Source organism: Cricetulus griseus, chromosome 8 (assembly GCF_003668045.3).
Source record: "Cricetulus griseus strain 17A/GY chromosome 8, alternate assembly CriGri-PICRH-1.0, whole genome shotgun sequence".
NCBI lineage: Eukaryota > Metazoa > Chordata > Mammalia > Rodentia > Cricetidae > Cricetulus > Cricetulus griseus.
In genome coordinates this window covers 51,709,160-51,727,188 of record NC_048601.1, presented here as the reverse complement: position 1 = coordinate 51,727,188, position 18,029 = coordinate 51,709,160, and the positions used below count along the sequence as shown (strand labels likewise).

The 18,029-nt window shown below is 47.7% G+C and overlaps 1 protein-coding gene across 1 annotated transcript in view; it reads left to right on the top strand.

Moving 5' to 3' along the window:
- The window catches only part of Fgd5 (FYVE, RhoGEF and PH domain containing 5), a 108,051-nt gene extending 97,423 nt beyond the window's left edge, over window positions 1-10,628 (top strand). The window contains exons 15-21 of the mRNA XM_027428890.2: window positions 305-404; window positions 693-830; window positions 1,247-1,376; window positions 2,374-2,507; window positions 6,963-7,091; window positions 8,578-8,732; window positions 9,052-10,628. Coding sequence (XP_027284691.1) covers window positions 305-404; window positions 693-830; window positions 1,247-1,376; window positions 2,374-2,507; window positions 6,963-7,091; window positions 8,578-8,732; window positions 9,052-9,088 — 823 coding nt within the window. The 3' untranslated portion in view covers window positions 9,089-10,628. The remainder of the gene's footprint in view (window positions 1-304; window positions 405-692; window positions 831-1,246; window positions 1,377-2,373; window positions 2,508-6,962; window positions 7,092-8,577; window positions 8,733-9,051) is intronic.
- Window positions 10,629-18,029: the final 7,401 nt, after the last annotated feature.

Here is an 18,029-nt window from a genome sequence, read left to right as displayed (position 1 = left end):
GTTATATGTCCCCTTTAAGCAGTACGAACCTGGCTCTCTGAATGGCAGGCCACAAGTTGTCTCTTCTCCCTGCTTGAGCTTTTCGGGGCCGTGGAAAGCTCCTGTACAGAGTGAGAGTGACACCTAGTGGGCAGCATTGAAAATTTCCACCCAGCTTCCTCCTGGGTGGCCCTCAGCTTTCTGATTAGAGAGGGGCAAGACTTAGGCCCAGTGGCTGCAGAGCAAGGACTCACACAGCAAGAGGGGGGTGGGGGGGTGCCAGGCAGAGCCATGACACTGTGGCTCACCCAGCCTGTGCCTACAGCTCCTGCGCTGAGAGGGATGAGTGGCACTACTGTCTAAGCAGAGCCCTCCCGGAGGACTACAAGACCCAGGCTCTGGCTGCCTTCCACCACAGTGTGGAGGTGAGTGAGGGGCGCCCCAGGGTTCCTTGGGTGGGTTCTGCTGTAGGCTACTTACAGCAGGAGGACAGGTGCGTCCTCTCCTAGGGGCCTTGGCAATGTCCCCATCCCATCCCCTCTGCCATGCTCCATTCAGAGCATGGCACCACACAGTCCAACCCGGGACAATATACCTTGCAGTCTGAAAAGCAGACCACCCTTCCTAATTACTCAGAATTAGGAAGAAAGGGGGCCTCGCTGCCCCAGATGTCCCTCTGGCTCCCTCCTGACTGTGGTTGCTGGCTGCCACAGATCCGGGAGAGGCTGGGGATCAGCCTTGGGGAGAGGCTCCCCACCCTGGTGCCTGTCACGCATGCCATGATGTGTATGAACTGTGGATGTGACTTCTCGCTCACCGTGAGGCGCCACCACTGCCACGCTTGTGGCAAGGTGAGTGGCAGACGGGGCAAGGGTGTGCTTGGGAAGGGGAGGACATGTCCCTGCCCATGGGGCTCAGGGAGCCAGAACAAGATGAGTTCAAGGCCACCCAGAGAAGTAGAGCTTGTTCCTGTCCGTTTCACTGAGATCTACCAATCATGGCCAGTTCCAGGCCCCTTCCGCTACCGCCACGCCATGTTAAAAACCCTGGAGTTTACCATTATGGTTGTTGGAGGAAAGAGTGTTACTTCATGGGTAAGGGCACTTGCTCGGAGGCACTCTGCAGCCCAGCCTGGAAAAGCAGGGGTCCACATGGCACAGAACAGCTGGGAATCTTGGACTCCCAGGGGGAGGTGAAGGGTGAGGCCGAGAGTGCCTGCTGAGAGGGTGACTCATGACTTACATGTGCGATCCTAACATGGTCTCAGATTGTGTGCCGGAACTGTTCTCGAAACAAGTACCCACTGAAGTGCCTCAAGAACCGGATGGCCAAGGTTTGTGATGGCTGCTTCCGGGAGCTCAAGCTGAGGAACGGGCCTGTCCCAGGCACCATGAGAGGTAACTCAACAAGGCCCTTGACTTCCGTCAGGCCTGATGGCTTCTCCCTAAGTTCTCATGATACCTCTATGGTATCCTGCTTGAACCTGCTTTCTCCTGAAGAAGGGAGAGAAGGTTCTGCATAAAGGCAGCAGCCCCTGGGGAAACCGAGACTCAGCCTGGGCTCCATGGGAATTTGATAGATGCTGTATCCCTGTGAAGCCACAGAGAAGGCAGGTCTGCTGTGACTGTCCACCATAGATGACCCTTTCAGGGTATTCCACAGGTCTATGTTCTTTGAAACTTTTTTTTAAAGAAGACTTATTGCGCATACCTTTAATACCAGCCAGTCTGGTCTACAAAGTGAGTTCCAAGACAGCCAGGACTGTTACACAGAGAAACCCTGTCTTGAAAAGCCTAAAAAAAAATATTTTTAGTTATGTATGCCTGTGTATGGAATGCAGGTGCCCAAAGAGGCCAGAGAGGGCATCAGATCCCCCGAGGCTGAAGTTACAGGCATCTGTGAACCACCTGATGTGGGTGCAGGGAACCAAACTCAGGTCCACTGCAAAAGCAGTATGAGATTTTAACCACTGAGCCATCTCTCCAGCTCCCTGTGGGACTCCTGGGAGTATCCCATGGGTATGCTGTCTTTGGAATCTTTTGGCACATTTGTGAGGCTGCTAGGAGGGGCTTGGGAATTGACCCTTGAGACTTGGCGCTTAAGTAACAAGTTGTGCCCAGAATTATCAGGTAGGAGGGACAGCAGGTGTATAGTGGGGCTTCCTGAGGCCATACCAAGGTGTTCAGGGGAAGCATAGTCCTGCTAGTGGATCCAGCACAACTGTCCAGTATCCTGGGAAACTGGCCCCTACCTCCAAGAGCCTATGTACAGCATTAGCAGGGAGGAATGTGCCAGCCATCCTGGTCCCATTGACTCCAACTCCCATCCCATGAGCCTTGGTGGCACCTGAGCCAGCATTCCAGAGACCCTTCTCCTGGCTTCTCACCTCTACAGAACGTCCGGTCAGCATGAGCTTCCCTCTGTCCTCATCCCGCTTCTCCTCTGGCAGCACCTTCTCCTCGGTCTTCCACAGCATTAGCCCTTCAACTTTCAAGAAGCAGAAAAAAGTCCCTTCAGCCTTGGCAGAGGTAAGGCATACGTGGGAGACAGTGGCTTGGGAGGGTCTTGTCCTCTGGAGGCAGGCTCAGATCCTCCTGTGCCCAGCCTGGCCAGACTTTCTGGACAAGGAGAACTCCTCCCAGGAAAGAACTCAATATTGAGCTTAGGTGGTGCCATCCTTAAGAATAATCCTGTCTTTAGAAGACCTGTGGGGCTGTGGAGGTGTTTGGGAGGCAGCCAGACACCTCTTTTGGTTTTGTTGCTTCGTTTGTTGTTTTGTTTTGTTTTTCGAGACAGGGTTTCTCTATATTGCTTTGGAGGCTGTCCTTGCACTCACTCTGTAGATCAGGCTGGCCTCAAACTCACAGAGATGCACCTGCCTCTGCCTCCCGAGTACTGGGATTAAAGGCGTGTGCCACCAATGCCTGGCAGGAGGCATCTTTGTGTCCCTCTTTGTCTTTCTTTTTCTTCTGTCCCATAGCATAGAATTAGTGTCCAAAGGGTCTGCTCAGGTCACTGGCAAGTTGCAGTCACAGTTATTTGTCCCATGGAGTCATAGTTAATTGTTCCATGTTAGCATTTGTAAGCCCTGTGTGTTCCCAGGCTGAGGGAAGTAGAGAGCACAGGTGTGAGCCTTCCTGAGGCTATGAAATTCTGCAAGAACCTCAAAACTGGCTAAATACAGGTATATCCTGCAGTGGATACTAGGGATTCATACCTCCCAAGCAGTATGTGCCCATGAGCAGAGCCTTCCCAAGAGGCATGATGAGCTGCATTTAGGTCCCCATTAATCTTCGTCATCAAGCAAGCAGTGGGTGTGAAGATGTGTTAGGGCAGTCAGTGGCTTTCAGCCTTCCTAATACTGCCACTCTTCCATACAGTTTCTCATGTTGTGGTGACCTCCAACCAGAAAAGTATTTTGTTGTTACTTCGTAACTGTAATTTTGCTATTATTAATCATACTATAAGTATCTGATATGCAAAATATCTGATATGCGACCCTCCTCTAAACTCACAGGTTGAGAACCACCATGTTTAGTGAGTGAATATCTGTGAATGAGTGCTGTTTTAGCCATTAACTTATTCCATTGGCAAACTAAAGATCTTGGAAATATGACTAGGACATAGCTTCGTGGTAAAGAGCCTGCCTATTGGTAGTGTGTAAAGTTTGGATCACTCCCCAAAAATCTTGAAAATAATATGTGCATGATTTAAAAAAAAAACCTGTAAAACACACAAAACAATATACAATAGAAGTGTGTTTCTCTACCTCTCCAGCCGTAAATTCTCTACCTCTCCGATCCATAAATTCTTATGGATCCTTCAAGAAATGTTCACATGTTCATAATACAGAAATGTGCTCACAGATCCTTGTTTACTTCTGCCAACCAGTACAGGATCCAAGAGAGAAGCACCCACAGCTCTACTCCCAGCACTCCCTTCCATTGCTGGGGCTCTGCCTCTGCTGCATTGCTTCTCAGGGGGAAGTTGAGGAAAGCTCTGTGAAAACCCAAGTATCTAGGTTTCAGGAGGCTGCAGAATCAGATCTGTAGAGGTGCTCCATGAGATCTGTGGAGGTATGATAAGGAACACAACAGTAGACAAGATATGGTTATTGATGGTATATTATAAATGATAACGATGGGCCGGGCATGGGTGGCGCACACCTTTAATCCCAGCACTCGGGAGGCAGAGGCAGGCGGATCTCTGTGAGTTTGAGGCCAGCCTGGTTTCCACATCGAGTGCCAGGATAGGCTCCAAAGCTACACAGAGAAATCCTGTCTTGAAAAACCAAATAAACAAATAAATAAATAAATGATAACGATGAAAACAACTCACAGATTAGCACTCTAAGCAGCCCAGTCTCAGACACACTCCGAGACCTGGCTTGAACCCAGGTGGAGGGTGAGCGCCTCTCCTCCTCTTTATCCTACCTCTCTATGTTCCACCAGCTGCTGGATGAAGGCTATAGTATGGCATAGCTGTACAGGTATCCAGGAGCTCTCCCTACAGAGGTACCCCAGCAGATCTATAGAAGTGCTCCATCCAGGCAGGTGGGGTGAGAGCCTAGGCAGAAATGAGGAGTCTCATGCCCTTCACCAGGACAAAATTAAACCTGGCTTCCTTTTCATCCTAAGCCAGTTGTAGGTTCAAGGCGCTAACCCCTAAGTGTTTGCTGAAGGCCCAAGTGTTAGCCTCCTTTAAGCTGAGGAGGGACTGAACTCCAGGAAATCCCTGGTTCCTCTAGACTTCAGTTCTCCTACCTGTAAAATGAGAGAACCAGAAAAAATTATCCCCAAACTTGGCCATGTTGCTCTCCAGCTCACTGTCTGTAAGTCAGGCACAGTACCTGTCAGGATGTCTCATTCTTTTTACTAGTAAGAAAATTGAAGCCAGCAGGAGGTCAGTAAATTGCCTGGTGACATCCATAGTTACTGCTGGAGCCTGATGGGAACCCTGGATTGCAGCCCTCCAAGCCAAACTGGAGGTCTCTCTTGTTTTGTTTGCTTTCTGGTGCTGGTGGTGGAACCTAGGGCTTGAGGCTCAAACAGTGTGCCAGAGCCCCATTCAGTGTTAGCCACTGCCAGAGCCTGTGCAGCAGGATGTCATCTAAATACTGGCAGCAGTGTGACACAGTAGTGCTGTATCTCCTCCACCAGGCAGAAGACCCCCTCCTCCTATACCTGTTAGGTAATAGGTACAAGATTCCTTCTTAAGTGTGAAGACCTTCTAAGCTGAAGGTGGACGCATCCATCTTGTGTCCTGGGAGGGTACAGGATCCCAGAAGGGAGCCCAGTGGTGGTGGCACACACCTTTAATCCCAGCACTCGGCAGGCCGAGGCAGGCAGATCTCTGAGTTCGAGACCAGCCTAGTCTACAAGAGCTAGTTCCAGAACAGCCTCCAAAACCACAAGGAAACCCTGTCTTGGAAAACCAAAAAAAAAAAAAAACAAAAAAAAACCAAAAAAAAAAAAAAGGATCCCAGAAGCAGCAGCCCTCCTGGACACAGTTTTAGAATTGTTCATCTGCTTCTAGACTCTGAAACAGTTTTGTTGGCCACAAGAGCCTAGAGATCTGATCAGCTTTCAGACTCCTCCACCAATGGTCTGCTGGGCCATTTTGTCTTTTTTTTTTTCTATTGTTTTTTATTTAAATTAGAAACAAGATTGTTTTACATGTCAATTCCAGTTCCCTCTCCCTCCCTTCCTCCCTTACCACCCCCCCACTAGCACCCTACCTATCACATATCCTTTCTGCTCCCCAGGGAGGGGTGAGGCCTTCCATAGGGGGTCATCAGAGTCTCTCATATCCTTTGGGATAGGGCCTAGGCCCACCCCTGTGTGTCTTGGCTCTCTATGTGAAATAGGCTCCCAAAGTCCATTCCTATGCTAGGGATAAGTACTGATCTACAGGAGTCCCCATAGATTTCCGAGGTCTCCTCACTGACACTCAGGTTCCTGGGGTCTGGATCAGTCCCATGCTGGTTTCCCAGCTATCAGTCTGGGGACCAAGAGCCCCCTGTTGTTCAGGTCAGCTGTTTTTCTGGGTTTCACCAGCCTGGTCTGGACCCCTTTGCTCATCACTCCTCCTTCTCTGCAACTGGATTCCATTTCAGTTCAAGGTTTAGCTGTGGGTGTCTGCTTCTACTTCCCCCAGCTGCTGGATGAAAGCTATAGGATGGCATATAAGTCCTCACTATCAGGGGAGGCATTTAAGGTAGCCTCTCCTCTGTTGCTTAGAGTGTTATCTTTGTAGATAACACTCTTTAGAGTTAGAGTCATCTTTGTAGATCTCCAGACATTTCCCTAGTGCCTGATTTCTCTTTAAACCTAAAATGTCTCCCTCTGGGCTGGAGAGATGACTCAGAGGTTAAGAGCCCTGACTGTTCTTCCAGAGGTCCTGAGTTCAATTCCCAGCAACCACATGGTGGCTCACAACCATCCGTTATGAGATCTGGTGCCCTCTTCTGGTGTGCAGATATACATGGAAGCAGAATGTTGTATACATAATAAATAAATAAAATATTTTTTAAAAAATGTCTCCCTCTATTATGGTATCTCCTTTCTTGTTTTCTTCTATTCTTCCCCTGACTCAACCTTTCTGCTCCCTCATGTCCTCTACACCCCTCCTCTTCTCCCCTTCTCATTCTCCTAGCTCCCTCACCCCTACCCCCATGCTCCCAATTTTCTCAGAAGATCTTTTCCCTTTCCCCTTCTCCAGGGGACCATGTCTCTCTTAGGGTCCTCCTTGTTTACTTGCTTCTCTGGCAGTGTGGATTGTAGGCTGGTAATCCTTTACTCTATGTCTAAAACCCACATATGAGTGAGTACAATGGAATCTTGGAATCTGCTGGCAAATGGATGGAACTAGAAGAAACCATTCTGATCGAGGTAACCCCGTCACAAAAAGACAAACATGGTATGTACTCACTCATATGTGAATTTTAGCCATTTTGTCATTTACCAATTTTGTGTCCCCACCAGGTGGCTGCGTCCGGAGAGGGCTCCGCCATCAGTGGCTACTTGAGCCGCTGTAAGAGTGGCAAGCGGCGCTGGAAGAAACTCTGGCTAGTCATCAAGGGCAAAGTGCTCTACACCTACCTGGCCAGTGAGGTAGTGTCCTTTCTGTGGCTATTCTCTCAGAGAGGCCTGTGTTAAGTATGGGTGTGACAATAGGCGTGGGGGTGGGGGTGGGGGGGACAGCCAGCTAGGGTCTCCATGTGTCTGCAGGAACCTCTTCTGATGGTAATCAAGTTTTTATGTTGGAGTGTGGCTTAAATGGAGTACTTAAATGTCACAGGCTCAGCAGCCAGGACAAGGTCACATGAGAAATCTTGGTTGCTTGGGACAACATGTGGCCGCTCAGAGGAAACTGCTCCCTTTGTTCCTGTCTGTTACTTTTACTAAAATAACTGAGGTCTCCAGTGATGCTTCTAAATAAAAGCACATTTCTACTTTTATAGGACATATTGGTTTTAGTATCTGAAATACAGGCACGAGCTGGGGCTGCAGCTCTGTTGTAGAATGCTTGCTCAGCATGTAGGAAGCCTAGGGTTCAGTACTCAGCACTATATAGCCTAGGTGTGGTGGTGCAAGCACAGAGGCAGGAAAGGCAGAAGGAACAGAAGTTCAAGGTCATCCTCAGCTACATCGTGAATTCAAAGCCAGCCTGGTCAATATGAGCTCCTATCTCAAAAATAAAATACAAACAAACCAGAGAGCCCTTAAAACCCAGCCTGCTCCCAGGGTAGACAAATATGGGCTGTAGTGGTGTGATCTTGCTGGCTAGTCACACAGAGGCTGAATGGACTGGACAATAAGGTGGTTTCCAACCCCATGTCCTACCACCTTGGAGCTACCATAAGCCAAATCCATTTTACAATTGAGACTTAAATGTGTCCTGACCATCGGAGGTGGACAAATTCATCGGCCTAGGGCTGGACCTTTTTCGGATGACCTGTGTGATCTTGGGACATTGCTTTCTCTGTCTATGGCAGAGAATTTAAAAGACAATGGCACCGAACATGTCTTGCTCTCATTTGCTGTCAGAACCTGTTAAGTCTCTTTCCTTTCCTGGACTGGTCCTGGCTGGAAGCAAGGGTGATCAGAGTCTGCCCAGCCCAGAGACACTCTGCCAATGAAGGCAAGGATCAATGTTAGGGGCTGATATAAGTGTGGGTTTTAAAATCTTTTATTATTTGACAATTTCACACTTGTATAAATGTCTCTTGATCTTATCCACTCCAACATCCTTCAGCATGCCCCCTCTCACGTTCATTCGTGCGTGTGTGTGTGTGTGTGTGTGTGTGTGTGTGTGTGTGTGTGTGTGTGTAAGAATGACACATTGAATCTAGTTAGTGTCACCTGCCGGATGTTGCCTGACCTTGTTGGCTTGACCCTGGGCAGGGGACCATAGCTGCAGGGCGTCCATGATTCATTGGCCATGTCCTGTCCAGAAGAGTGTTCCACAGTGCTCCTCCCCATTCTTCAGCGCCTTCATTATTTCTCTCCCCATCCTTTTATGATGTTCCCTGAGCCTAGGGGGATGGAGGGTTATGGGTTTGGTTTTAACATCAGGTTTCCTTTCTGTCCTCTGCAGGACAAGGTGGCCATGGAGAGCATCCCTCTACTGGGTTTCACTATTGCCCCAGAGAAGGAGGCAGGCAGCAATGAAGCAGGACCTGTCTTTCACCTTTACCACAAGAAAACCCTATTTTATAGCTTCAAAGCCGAGGACAGCAATTCTGCTCAGAGGTACCAGCAAAGACTAGTCCTGATCTCTTTGTCTGTCTTACAGAGAAATGCAGTGTCATTCTGCATTGTTCTATTCAGGCCCATGGGGGTCCTGGCACAACTCTAGGCCTGCATGTTCGGGGCCTTGAGAGTTAGACTCTCATGATTCCTTTATTTGGGCGGGCCTTGGTTCAGTCAACTTTCACACTATCCCAGGCTGTTTTCTAAATACAGGAAATGTGTCTGGGAAGTAGATACAAACACGGCACAATCCTTGGTTTCAGACTATCAGGAATCTAGTCCAGCCACATAGACACCAGTGCTGTCTTCTGTTTCACAGGTGGATAGAGGCCATGGAAGATGCCAGTGTGTTATAGCAGTCATCAGGCACATGGACTCACAACAAATAAACTCTTATATTAACGTGTGAACCCTTCCAGAAGCTACTTCTGGTCTCAGCTCATCTGGATGCACATGTGGGTTCTGCGTGGGGCTTGACCTTTCCCCTCACAGAAGGAACCCTAAGGGATATTTATGGACCTCTTCTTTTCTGCCTCCCCGTTTCCCATCCCCCATCACAAACTGTACCCTTATCTAAAAGTGAGTTAAAATTTAGTACCTTGAAGACATGGAAACAAAGAGAAAAGGACATTTAGCAACGTGGGCTTTTTAGTAGAAACTGGCTTTTCCTGGTTTTACTCCTGGTGAATAGGACCACTTTCCACTTTCTGCAATGTCCATACGGTGCCTCAGGTGATGTGGGAGTCAGCCAGAAAGGAACAGCTGCTCTTCGAAGCACTTTGCCATCCTGCCGAGCTGTAGCCTCCTGTGTGTCTTCAGAGAGATGGACGGGAGTTGGCTGCAGATGGGTCCAGGGACTCACCTGCTGTGGAAAGTTGATTCCTGCAGCCTTGCTGTGACTTGCCACCTAAGGGGGAAGGGAGCATCTTCCCCTCCTAAGGTTCTGCCACAGCTTAGCAAGACAGTGTTTCCCTCCCTCCCAGAATTCTCACCACCACACCAGGGCTGCACCCTACAGCCTCACAGATCCCTCAAAGATGGAAGATCTACATCTGCTTTAATTTTCTGTGTGCCTTCCTGTGTACACTGTGCACACTGACCACACTGTTTGGTGTGGAGTTTGTCCTCACTGTAACACAAATCGTTGAGCTGTATCCTTGAGCTGTATCCACCCATGCCAGCTTAGAGAAGGAGGGTCATCAGAAAGTGGTCTGGGCAGATAGATGATTTGGCCAGTGCAGAAGCACTGTGTGGCTGGAAAACACTTTGCACACTTAGGTTGAGCCACCTTGAAGCTGGAAGATGCCTTGCACACCCAAGGCAAAGAGTGTCACCTCCTTCTGGGCACCTGAGGCGGAGCCACCCCCTGCTGGCCAGTTCTTTATGCTGTATGGATTTTACACAATGTAGAGAGGAGGGACAGGATTCCTCCTCATTCTCATTGCAATTGAAAAAAAAAAGTAATTGCCATTATTTCCTGAAATCTCTTAATTGCCTTCCCCCTACCAGAAGGATTTTTGTAAAAAGTACCATCTCAAGGACTTATTTACATTAAATATGTTCAGGGATTTCTTTCTTTCTTTCTTTCTTTTTTTTTTTTTTGATTTGCAGTCCTTTTTAAATGTTTTGCAGTCAGCATATAATAATTCAAATCGGATGGACCCACAGATGTTCCTGTTAACTTCTGAGAGTGTCGCCCTAGGATCCTTCCCAGTCACTCACATGGTACTGGGCCAAGGACACCCATGAACCTTTCAGAATGGAGCAGGACTCAAGTACAGTAGTCCCCTTTTGCTACAGTTTCATTTTCTGTGATTTCAATTGCCAGAGCTCAACTCTGGACTGAAAATATTAAATGGAAAATTCCAGAAATAAAAGTGTGTAAGTTTCCAGTCATTTTTACTGTAGTAGTAGTGTTCCACTTTTTAGTAACTTCTCATGAGCCTAATTGGTGCATTACACATTATCAAGAGTACCCGTGTGTGCATAGGAACAGCACAGTATGTGAAACCCAGTCCTGCTGCCAGCTTGGGTGCTCACTTGGGCTGCTATCCAGGCAGTGGGTGTATCCCTGACCTGCCTTGTACCATTGCCCAGAGTCACTTTGCAGTTCTAAGTATGATAGACAATATATCTGAAAGTCATCTGAGGACCCTCCATCTTCAATCCCCTGAAGAACCGTTCAAGTATGACCTTGCCTGTTTCATGAAGGCTTTTCTTTTCTTTCTTTTTTTAAATTTAAATTATAAACAAGATAGTTTTACATGTCAATCCCAGTTCCCTCTCCCTCCCCTCCTGCCCTGCCTCCCCCACTAACATCCTACCTATCCAATAACCATTTCTGCTCCCCAGGGAGAGTGAGGCCTTCATGAAGGCTTTTCTTAAAACAGGCAGCCTTACTTGGAGGTGGGGTGAGGAGGGTGGTGGCTTCATGGATTCCCACATACTACTGTTGCTGATGGCTCTGTTGGTCTGAAGAAGCAGGAAGGATTCTATACCTGTCACTAAAGCACACCAAAAACAGTAGTGCTGGCTGAGGTGCATGCAGTCTGTCCTAACAAGAATTCTGACATGTCAGAAATAAGCTCTGAGTTTTTCTAGTGTTAATAAACCTCCAGAGACAAACTCTGCCTGGCATGGTCGGGGGTGGGGGGGAGGGTGATGCTGGCCCATCTCAGAGCACCAGCCACTCAAGAAGGTGTGAGGGCCAGCCGCCAAGGCATGGCTGGTTACTCTGTATCTTTCTTTATACAGCTTCTCACTGATCTGGTCATGTAAATGTCACTAAGCAGAGAAGCCCTAGTGCTGCTCTGGCTTCTGTGAGTTCCTAGGTCACTGAGGTGTTCTGTGAGCAAGTATACTGTTCTGTGTGCCAGAGCAGCATGCCTCAGAGGAGATACCACAGATCTGCAACGGGCCAAGTGTGCCTGAGAGGACCAACCAAAGCAGGAAGCTGCTGGGGGATTGCCTCAGGATTCATATGGAAGTCTCTAGCCTGTGCCAGTCTTCCTACAAGCATGCTTGGCCTGGAGTGGCCTGGTCATCCTCTGGTGGCATACACAGGGCCAACCCTTGGGGTTTCCTCTCTGGTCGGTCGATACAGAGTGCAGCCCACACATTTGGCTTCTCCAAGTGCCTCAGAGGTTTTGCCTATCAGTAGGATGGACAGAAAACAGAAAGAGGAAGAAGGGCAGTATCTAAGCTGCCTGGGAGCCCTGAGTGAAATCTTAGCTGTCATTGGCAATGCTGTCAGTGGGGCAGCACCTTTGCCAGCAGTGTAAATTCATATCATTCAGATCCACAGAAGAAAGGTGAGACCCAAGGGGGCTGGGAAATGATGTTGCAGTGCAGGAGAGCCGTCAGTTGTTTCAGGCAACACTGCAAGGCACTTTTAAGAATCCATCATGCAGGAGGGGGTATGTAGCTCAGATAGTAGACTGCTTGCCTAGTTTGCATGAAGCCCTGGATTTGATACCCAGCACAGCAAAACTGGGGGCAGCAGCACATGCTTATAATCCTAGCACTCAAGAGGTCAAGGTGATTCATCCTTGGCTACAGAGCAAGCCTGAGACTAGCCTAGGCTACATGAGACCCTGTCTCAAAAATAAACACAGACTCCTGTCTGTCTCAGCATGCTAGTGTATCTGGTTGCCACAGGAGAACCAAGATGTTACTGAGCCAACTGTCTCCCGGAGACACTCCCCATGGCTCCCTGGCTTCTGGCATGACATCATGGGGATCACGGGAAGTTTCTTGTACAGATTTCAGTGCCATCTGAATGGAAAGGGTGTAGTGTCTCCAGAACAGAATACGGGTAGGCAGACAGACTCACCCTGTTCTGATTGCCTCTCTTGGGCACTGTTAGAATTGATGAACATGACCAGTGGGGAAAGGAGAGGTGGCCTCTCCACAGGAGCAGAGAAGAGGCTGCTACAGAGTAAAATCCATAGGAAGAAGTCAGCAAGGATGCCTCAGCTGGGTGCCATGTTTTTCACCTGACACACATGCATGATACACAGTTACACATGTGTGTGCAAGTGCTCATTCTTTTGTTGAAGGAAAAAGAACATGGCTATGTGCCTTCACTGTCCTTCAGGACTAATGTATTAATTTTTTAAATAATATGTACAATGCATGTGTATTTGTAAGATACACGTGGGTGTGCATGTATGTTGTTAGGGACTGAACCTAGGGGCCTTATGCACATTAGGCAAGTGTTCTATCAGTACCTTTCTCTCTAGCTCCCCAGCACCCCCGCCCCCAAGCTTTTTAGGGCAGTAAAAGCTTATCTGTTCAGTTTGGCCTTGAACTTGTGATCTTCCTGACTCAGTCTCCTAGATAGCTAGGATTACAGGTCGTATCAACAACCTTGGCTATGAGCTGCTATAATCATTGATGTAAAATGTATTGATGAGATGGCTCAGAGGTTAAGAGCACCGACTGCTCTTCCAGAGGTCCTCAGTTCAATTCCCAGCAACCACATGGTGGCTCACAACCATCCGTTATGAGATCTGGTGCCCTCTTCTAATGTGCAGATATACATGGAAGCAGAATGTTGTATACATAATAAATAAATAAAATCTTTAAAAAATGTATTGATTCTGTGGACTGTGGTCATCACATTTTTGGGCTGGATATATAACTGGTCAGTAGATGCTCATCTCCAACAACCCCCCAAAATTTCCAGGCTTATCTTTTGAATAGCTTCATGTAACACAGTTTGGGGGAGATTTTTTAAATTTATAATAAAGCTATATAAAGGTTCTTTTGATCAGGAGTCATATTCTTTAGTAATTCAGGGATATTCCAAAATTATCCAGGAGATGAGAGTTGCAAATGTTTTTTTTTTTTTTTAAGATTTGTTTATTATGTACACAGTGTTCTGCCTGCATGTAAGCCTCCATGCCAGAAGAGTGCACAAGGTCTCATTATAGGTGGTTGTGAGCCACCATGTGGTTCCTGGGAATTGAACGCTGGACCTCTGGAAGAGAAGCCAATGCTCTTAACCTCTGAGCCATCTCTCCATCCCAAGAGTTGCAAATCTTAAAATAATGTTTTGAGCCAGGCATGATGGTGCATGTGTGTAGTCCCAGCACTTGGGAGGTCAAGGGAGAGGCTCACTGGATAGCTATTCATAGAGAAGTTGTGACCTGCCCAAGTAGCTTTGACAGAGGCTGACTCTGACTCTGATAGAAACATGAAGGTGGGGGTAGTTTTTCTCAGAGTCTTCAAGGGCAGAAATAACTATTAGTGTTTTACTTGCCAGCATGTGACTTTGGGGAAGTCATCCTCCCTGTGTTGGGCCTTGGCCTCTCCAGCTGTAAAAATAGGACAATACCATAGGCTTCAAAGAGTGCTGTAAGATGAAGCAGTATAAACATGGCCAGGAACATGCAGTCTGCTATTCATTCTGTCTGTTCTAATCCCACATTCTTAACAATAATCCTAACAACAGCCACACAAGCTTCATGTTTATTTTGCAAGCATGTAGTAATTATACAAGTGACATGAAAAAAAGTCTGATGAAATGATCACTACATAGTAATAAAGCATAAGCCATTACAGGAAAACCAACATTCCTACATGTTTATGAAAGGTAATTATTAAGCCTTCCCTCTATGAAAATACAGATGCTATCAGTTTTACATTACAAAAAAGGGAAAGCACTTTCTTCCTGCAGCGCTGGGGGTGGGGTGGGGTGGGGATGGACCCTGGGTCCCTTTACTTGCTAGGCAAGTCCTCCGTCACTGAGCTGCACTGTGGCCTGAAACTGCTGCCTACACTACCACAAAAGCAGTATGTTGAAAAGCAGTGTCTGCTCCATAACAGTAACTTAATTGATGTTTATTGTCAGGATTTTCATTTAGATAGATATAGGTGTAAAATAACATCGAATGGTAAGTGTTCACTGTGTGTCAGGGTCAACGATGAAATATGAGTTACAGTTCCTGTTCTTAAGGCTGCAGATGAATCGATCAATCACTGACCACAAATTGTATTGGCACCATGAAAAAGACCTGCTCAGGGTACCACTGAGACAGAGAACCACTCACTCATAGAGCCCTGTGCAGGGAGCCAGAAGACCCAGGCTCACATCCCAGCTCAGGAACATCACTGGACCTTGTTTTTCTGAGGTCATTGGTAAAGATGGGACAGCATGGGGACGGTTGTTGTGTCCCATACTGTTGTTGGAAAGCCTCCACATTCACACTACGTCACCATGGCTGAGAGACAGGGACAGAGTACATTTTTCCAGGGCCCAGTGTGAAGTCTCAGATAATCTTCATCCAAGAGTGTGCTGCTTCACACATCACTCCCAGAGTCCCAGTCTATGACAGAACAATCTACTGAAATGGTCATAATTTAAAAAACAACAAAAAAAATGTTCTAAAACTGCATTTTGAAAGGTTAAACAATTTTGTTTTGGGCTGAGGATGTAGCTCAATTGGAGGGGTGCTTGCTTAGTATGCATTAAGCTCTGGGTTCCATACTGTGCCAGCTAGTTTTTATGTCAGCTTAACCCAAGCTAGTGTCCTCTGTGAGAACCATAATTAAGAAAATACCTTTATAAAACTGGGCTGTAGGCAAGCCTGTAGGGTATTTTCTTAGTGATTGATGTGGAAAGGCCTAGCCCATTGGGATATTGCCACCCCTAGGCTGGTAGTCCTGAGTTCTATTAGAAAGCAGGCTTAGCAAGCCAGTAAGCAGCATTCCTGTATGGCTTCTGCACCAGCTCCTGCCACCAGGTGCTTGCCCTGTTCGGGTTTCGACCCAGACTACCTTTGATGATGATCTGTGATACAGAAGTGTAAGCAAAATAAAAGCTCTCCTCCCCAAATTGCTTTTGGTATTGGTGTTTCATCCCAGTAAGAGAAACCCTAGAATACATCCAAAGCACTATCTAAACTGGACATGGTGGTGCACTCCTGTTTTTCAGAGGAGGATCAGAAGTTCAAGGCTATCCTTGGCTACACAGTGAATTTTGAGACCCATTTAGGACATATTTAAATTTTTTTATGTTATCATAAATTTTGGCAGTCAGATCACTGATTTAAGCCTGGGATACATCAGTGTCATCTGTGGTGCTCAAGAGAAGTGCTGTTGCCAGCTCCAGCAGACACTGTGACCTGATACTGCTTCAGAATGAGCCTGGCAGTTCTGAAGTACACCCCGGTAGAAAACCTTCTATTAAAGGTTGGCAATTAATGTTAATGGCATTGCAAAGATGAAGCAGTGCTGAAGCACTCAGGAGTCAGGTCTATCTGTGTGAGTTGAGGCCAGTTTTTTGTTTTGTTTTTTGAGACAGTGTCTCCCTACACAGCTCTGGCTGTCCTGGAACTATGTAGACCAGACTGGCCTTTACCTCAGAGATTGGCCTGCCTTTGCCTCCCAAGTGTTGGAACTAGAGGAGTGCACCATTGCACCTTTTTTAAATATAGAGTTCCAGGCCAGCCAGAGCTACATAGTGAGACCCCATTTCTAAATAAAAGCACTACAAATTCAAATATGGATGGTCAGTAACAGAGACCCACACGTAAGCTTATAACCAAAGTAATCCTCTTTACAAGGTGCCATTTTGTATGTGACTCTAAATGTATTAAAGTGTTACAAAGCCTTGCTGAACTCAGCTAGCTAACAATGTATCTGTACAGATGTGTCCATGTGCTATTTTCAAGAGAAAAGTTGCTACAATTTACCCCCAAAGCTACTTAACACTACTGCAAATGTGGCCTAACTTCAGCAAGTAGTAGCTTCAAAAGCGCTGATAAGAGCCCTGGTTTTGCTTACTGAGCGTACAGCATTGGGATGGTTACTTAACAGGGGTTCGAGTTCCTGTGTCTGTTACTTTAAGAATGGTGCATTTGCCAAACAGTGGTGGCGCATGCCTTTGATCCCAGCACTGGGGAGGAAGAGACAGGCAGATCTCTGTGAGCTTGAGACTAGTCTGGCTAACAGAGCAAGTTCCAGGACAGGTGCCAAAGCTACAGAGAAACTCTGTCTCAAAAAACCGAAAACAAAACAAAACAAAAAACTAGGAGCCAAGACGGGTGCATTCATTATGGTTTATTTGTAAACCTTGTAAAACTGTAATGTTCCTCCCCAAACCTCATTTAATGTGAATTTTTACACCACTATCTGTAAATATTATTTAGTATTAAAAACTTAAATTCCCGGAAAAATAACAGAGCATTCCATGTTTACAAGGATTTTACAAAGGACTTATATGTGGGCTACCTCAGGCATGTTACTGAGCTTGCTGGGTCACGTGTTCTACAAATGGGGAAAACTTCCTTGCCATTTTATCAGTTCCAGTAGAGGCTCCTTTCAGCACCAGGGTCTGTGGGGCACCAACATACTCCCCTACTTTTTCAGGCGAGGGGGAGAGCAGGGGAGTGTGTTTAAAATACCTATCACCACATAGAAATTCAATTATGGACAGAATATTCACCCCGATGAAAGACTCCATGTCTATCGAAAAAAATTTGGTTAACCTATTTATCTTGAAGCATTTATTTCTAATGAGCAAGAAGGGGGGAGGGATAATCAGGTGTAATTGGTAGAGTATCTGCAATCTAACAGAACAGTAATCAAGGGGGGAATGGCTCAACCTTGCAGACAGGCACCGAGGAACGCCGGCAACTTCCCAAGCCCGATCAAAACGAACGTGAGAAACAAAACCCAGAAATTGTGAGATCAAGGGGGCCAGAGGCTTTCCAGAAAGCAATGAGTGCGTGCCGAAGCCGCTTTACACAAATCGCCAAAGGGAGGGGCATGGGACCGTTCAAGGCTGGGGCATCTGTACTCTTCTTGCCTGGTCCGGCCAGAAGCCGGCGCATCCCCGCAGCTTTAAAGCACGAAATCTACCGTCCACCCCGAAGAAGGTACCGGGCTGGAGCTCAGTGCCCTCCCAGGAAGCTGCCCACTTGCGACCTCCTGGCTCGGCGCCAGTCACGGGCCGTTCCTTCAGTCAGCGAGCGGAGCCTGCGGGAGCCGCCGCACCTGCCCGGCCCAGGCCTGCGGCCCTCAGCTCCGCCGGCTGCCGCGGCGTTCCGGTGCACGCGCGCGCTCAGCCAATCGCGTGCTCGCCCGCCCCCCGCCGCCGCGGTGAGGCTGGCGCCGGGAAGAGGAAGAGGAACATTCGCCCTCCTCCTCCCAGCGCGCGGGCGGCGGCGGCAGCGGCACCGGGGTCACGAACTCTGACCTTTCACTGACAAAAACAATAACAAAGCGCGGTCCCTCCGCGACCCCGGCGGCGCCAGGGCCCGGCCCGCCGCCCCACTCCACACCGACCCGCCG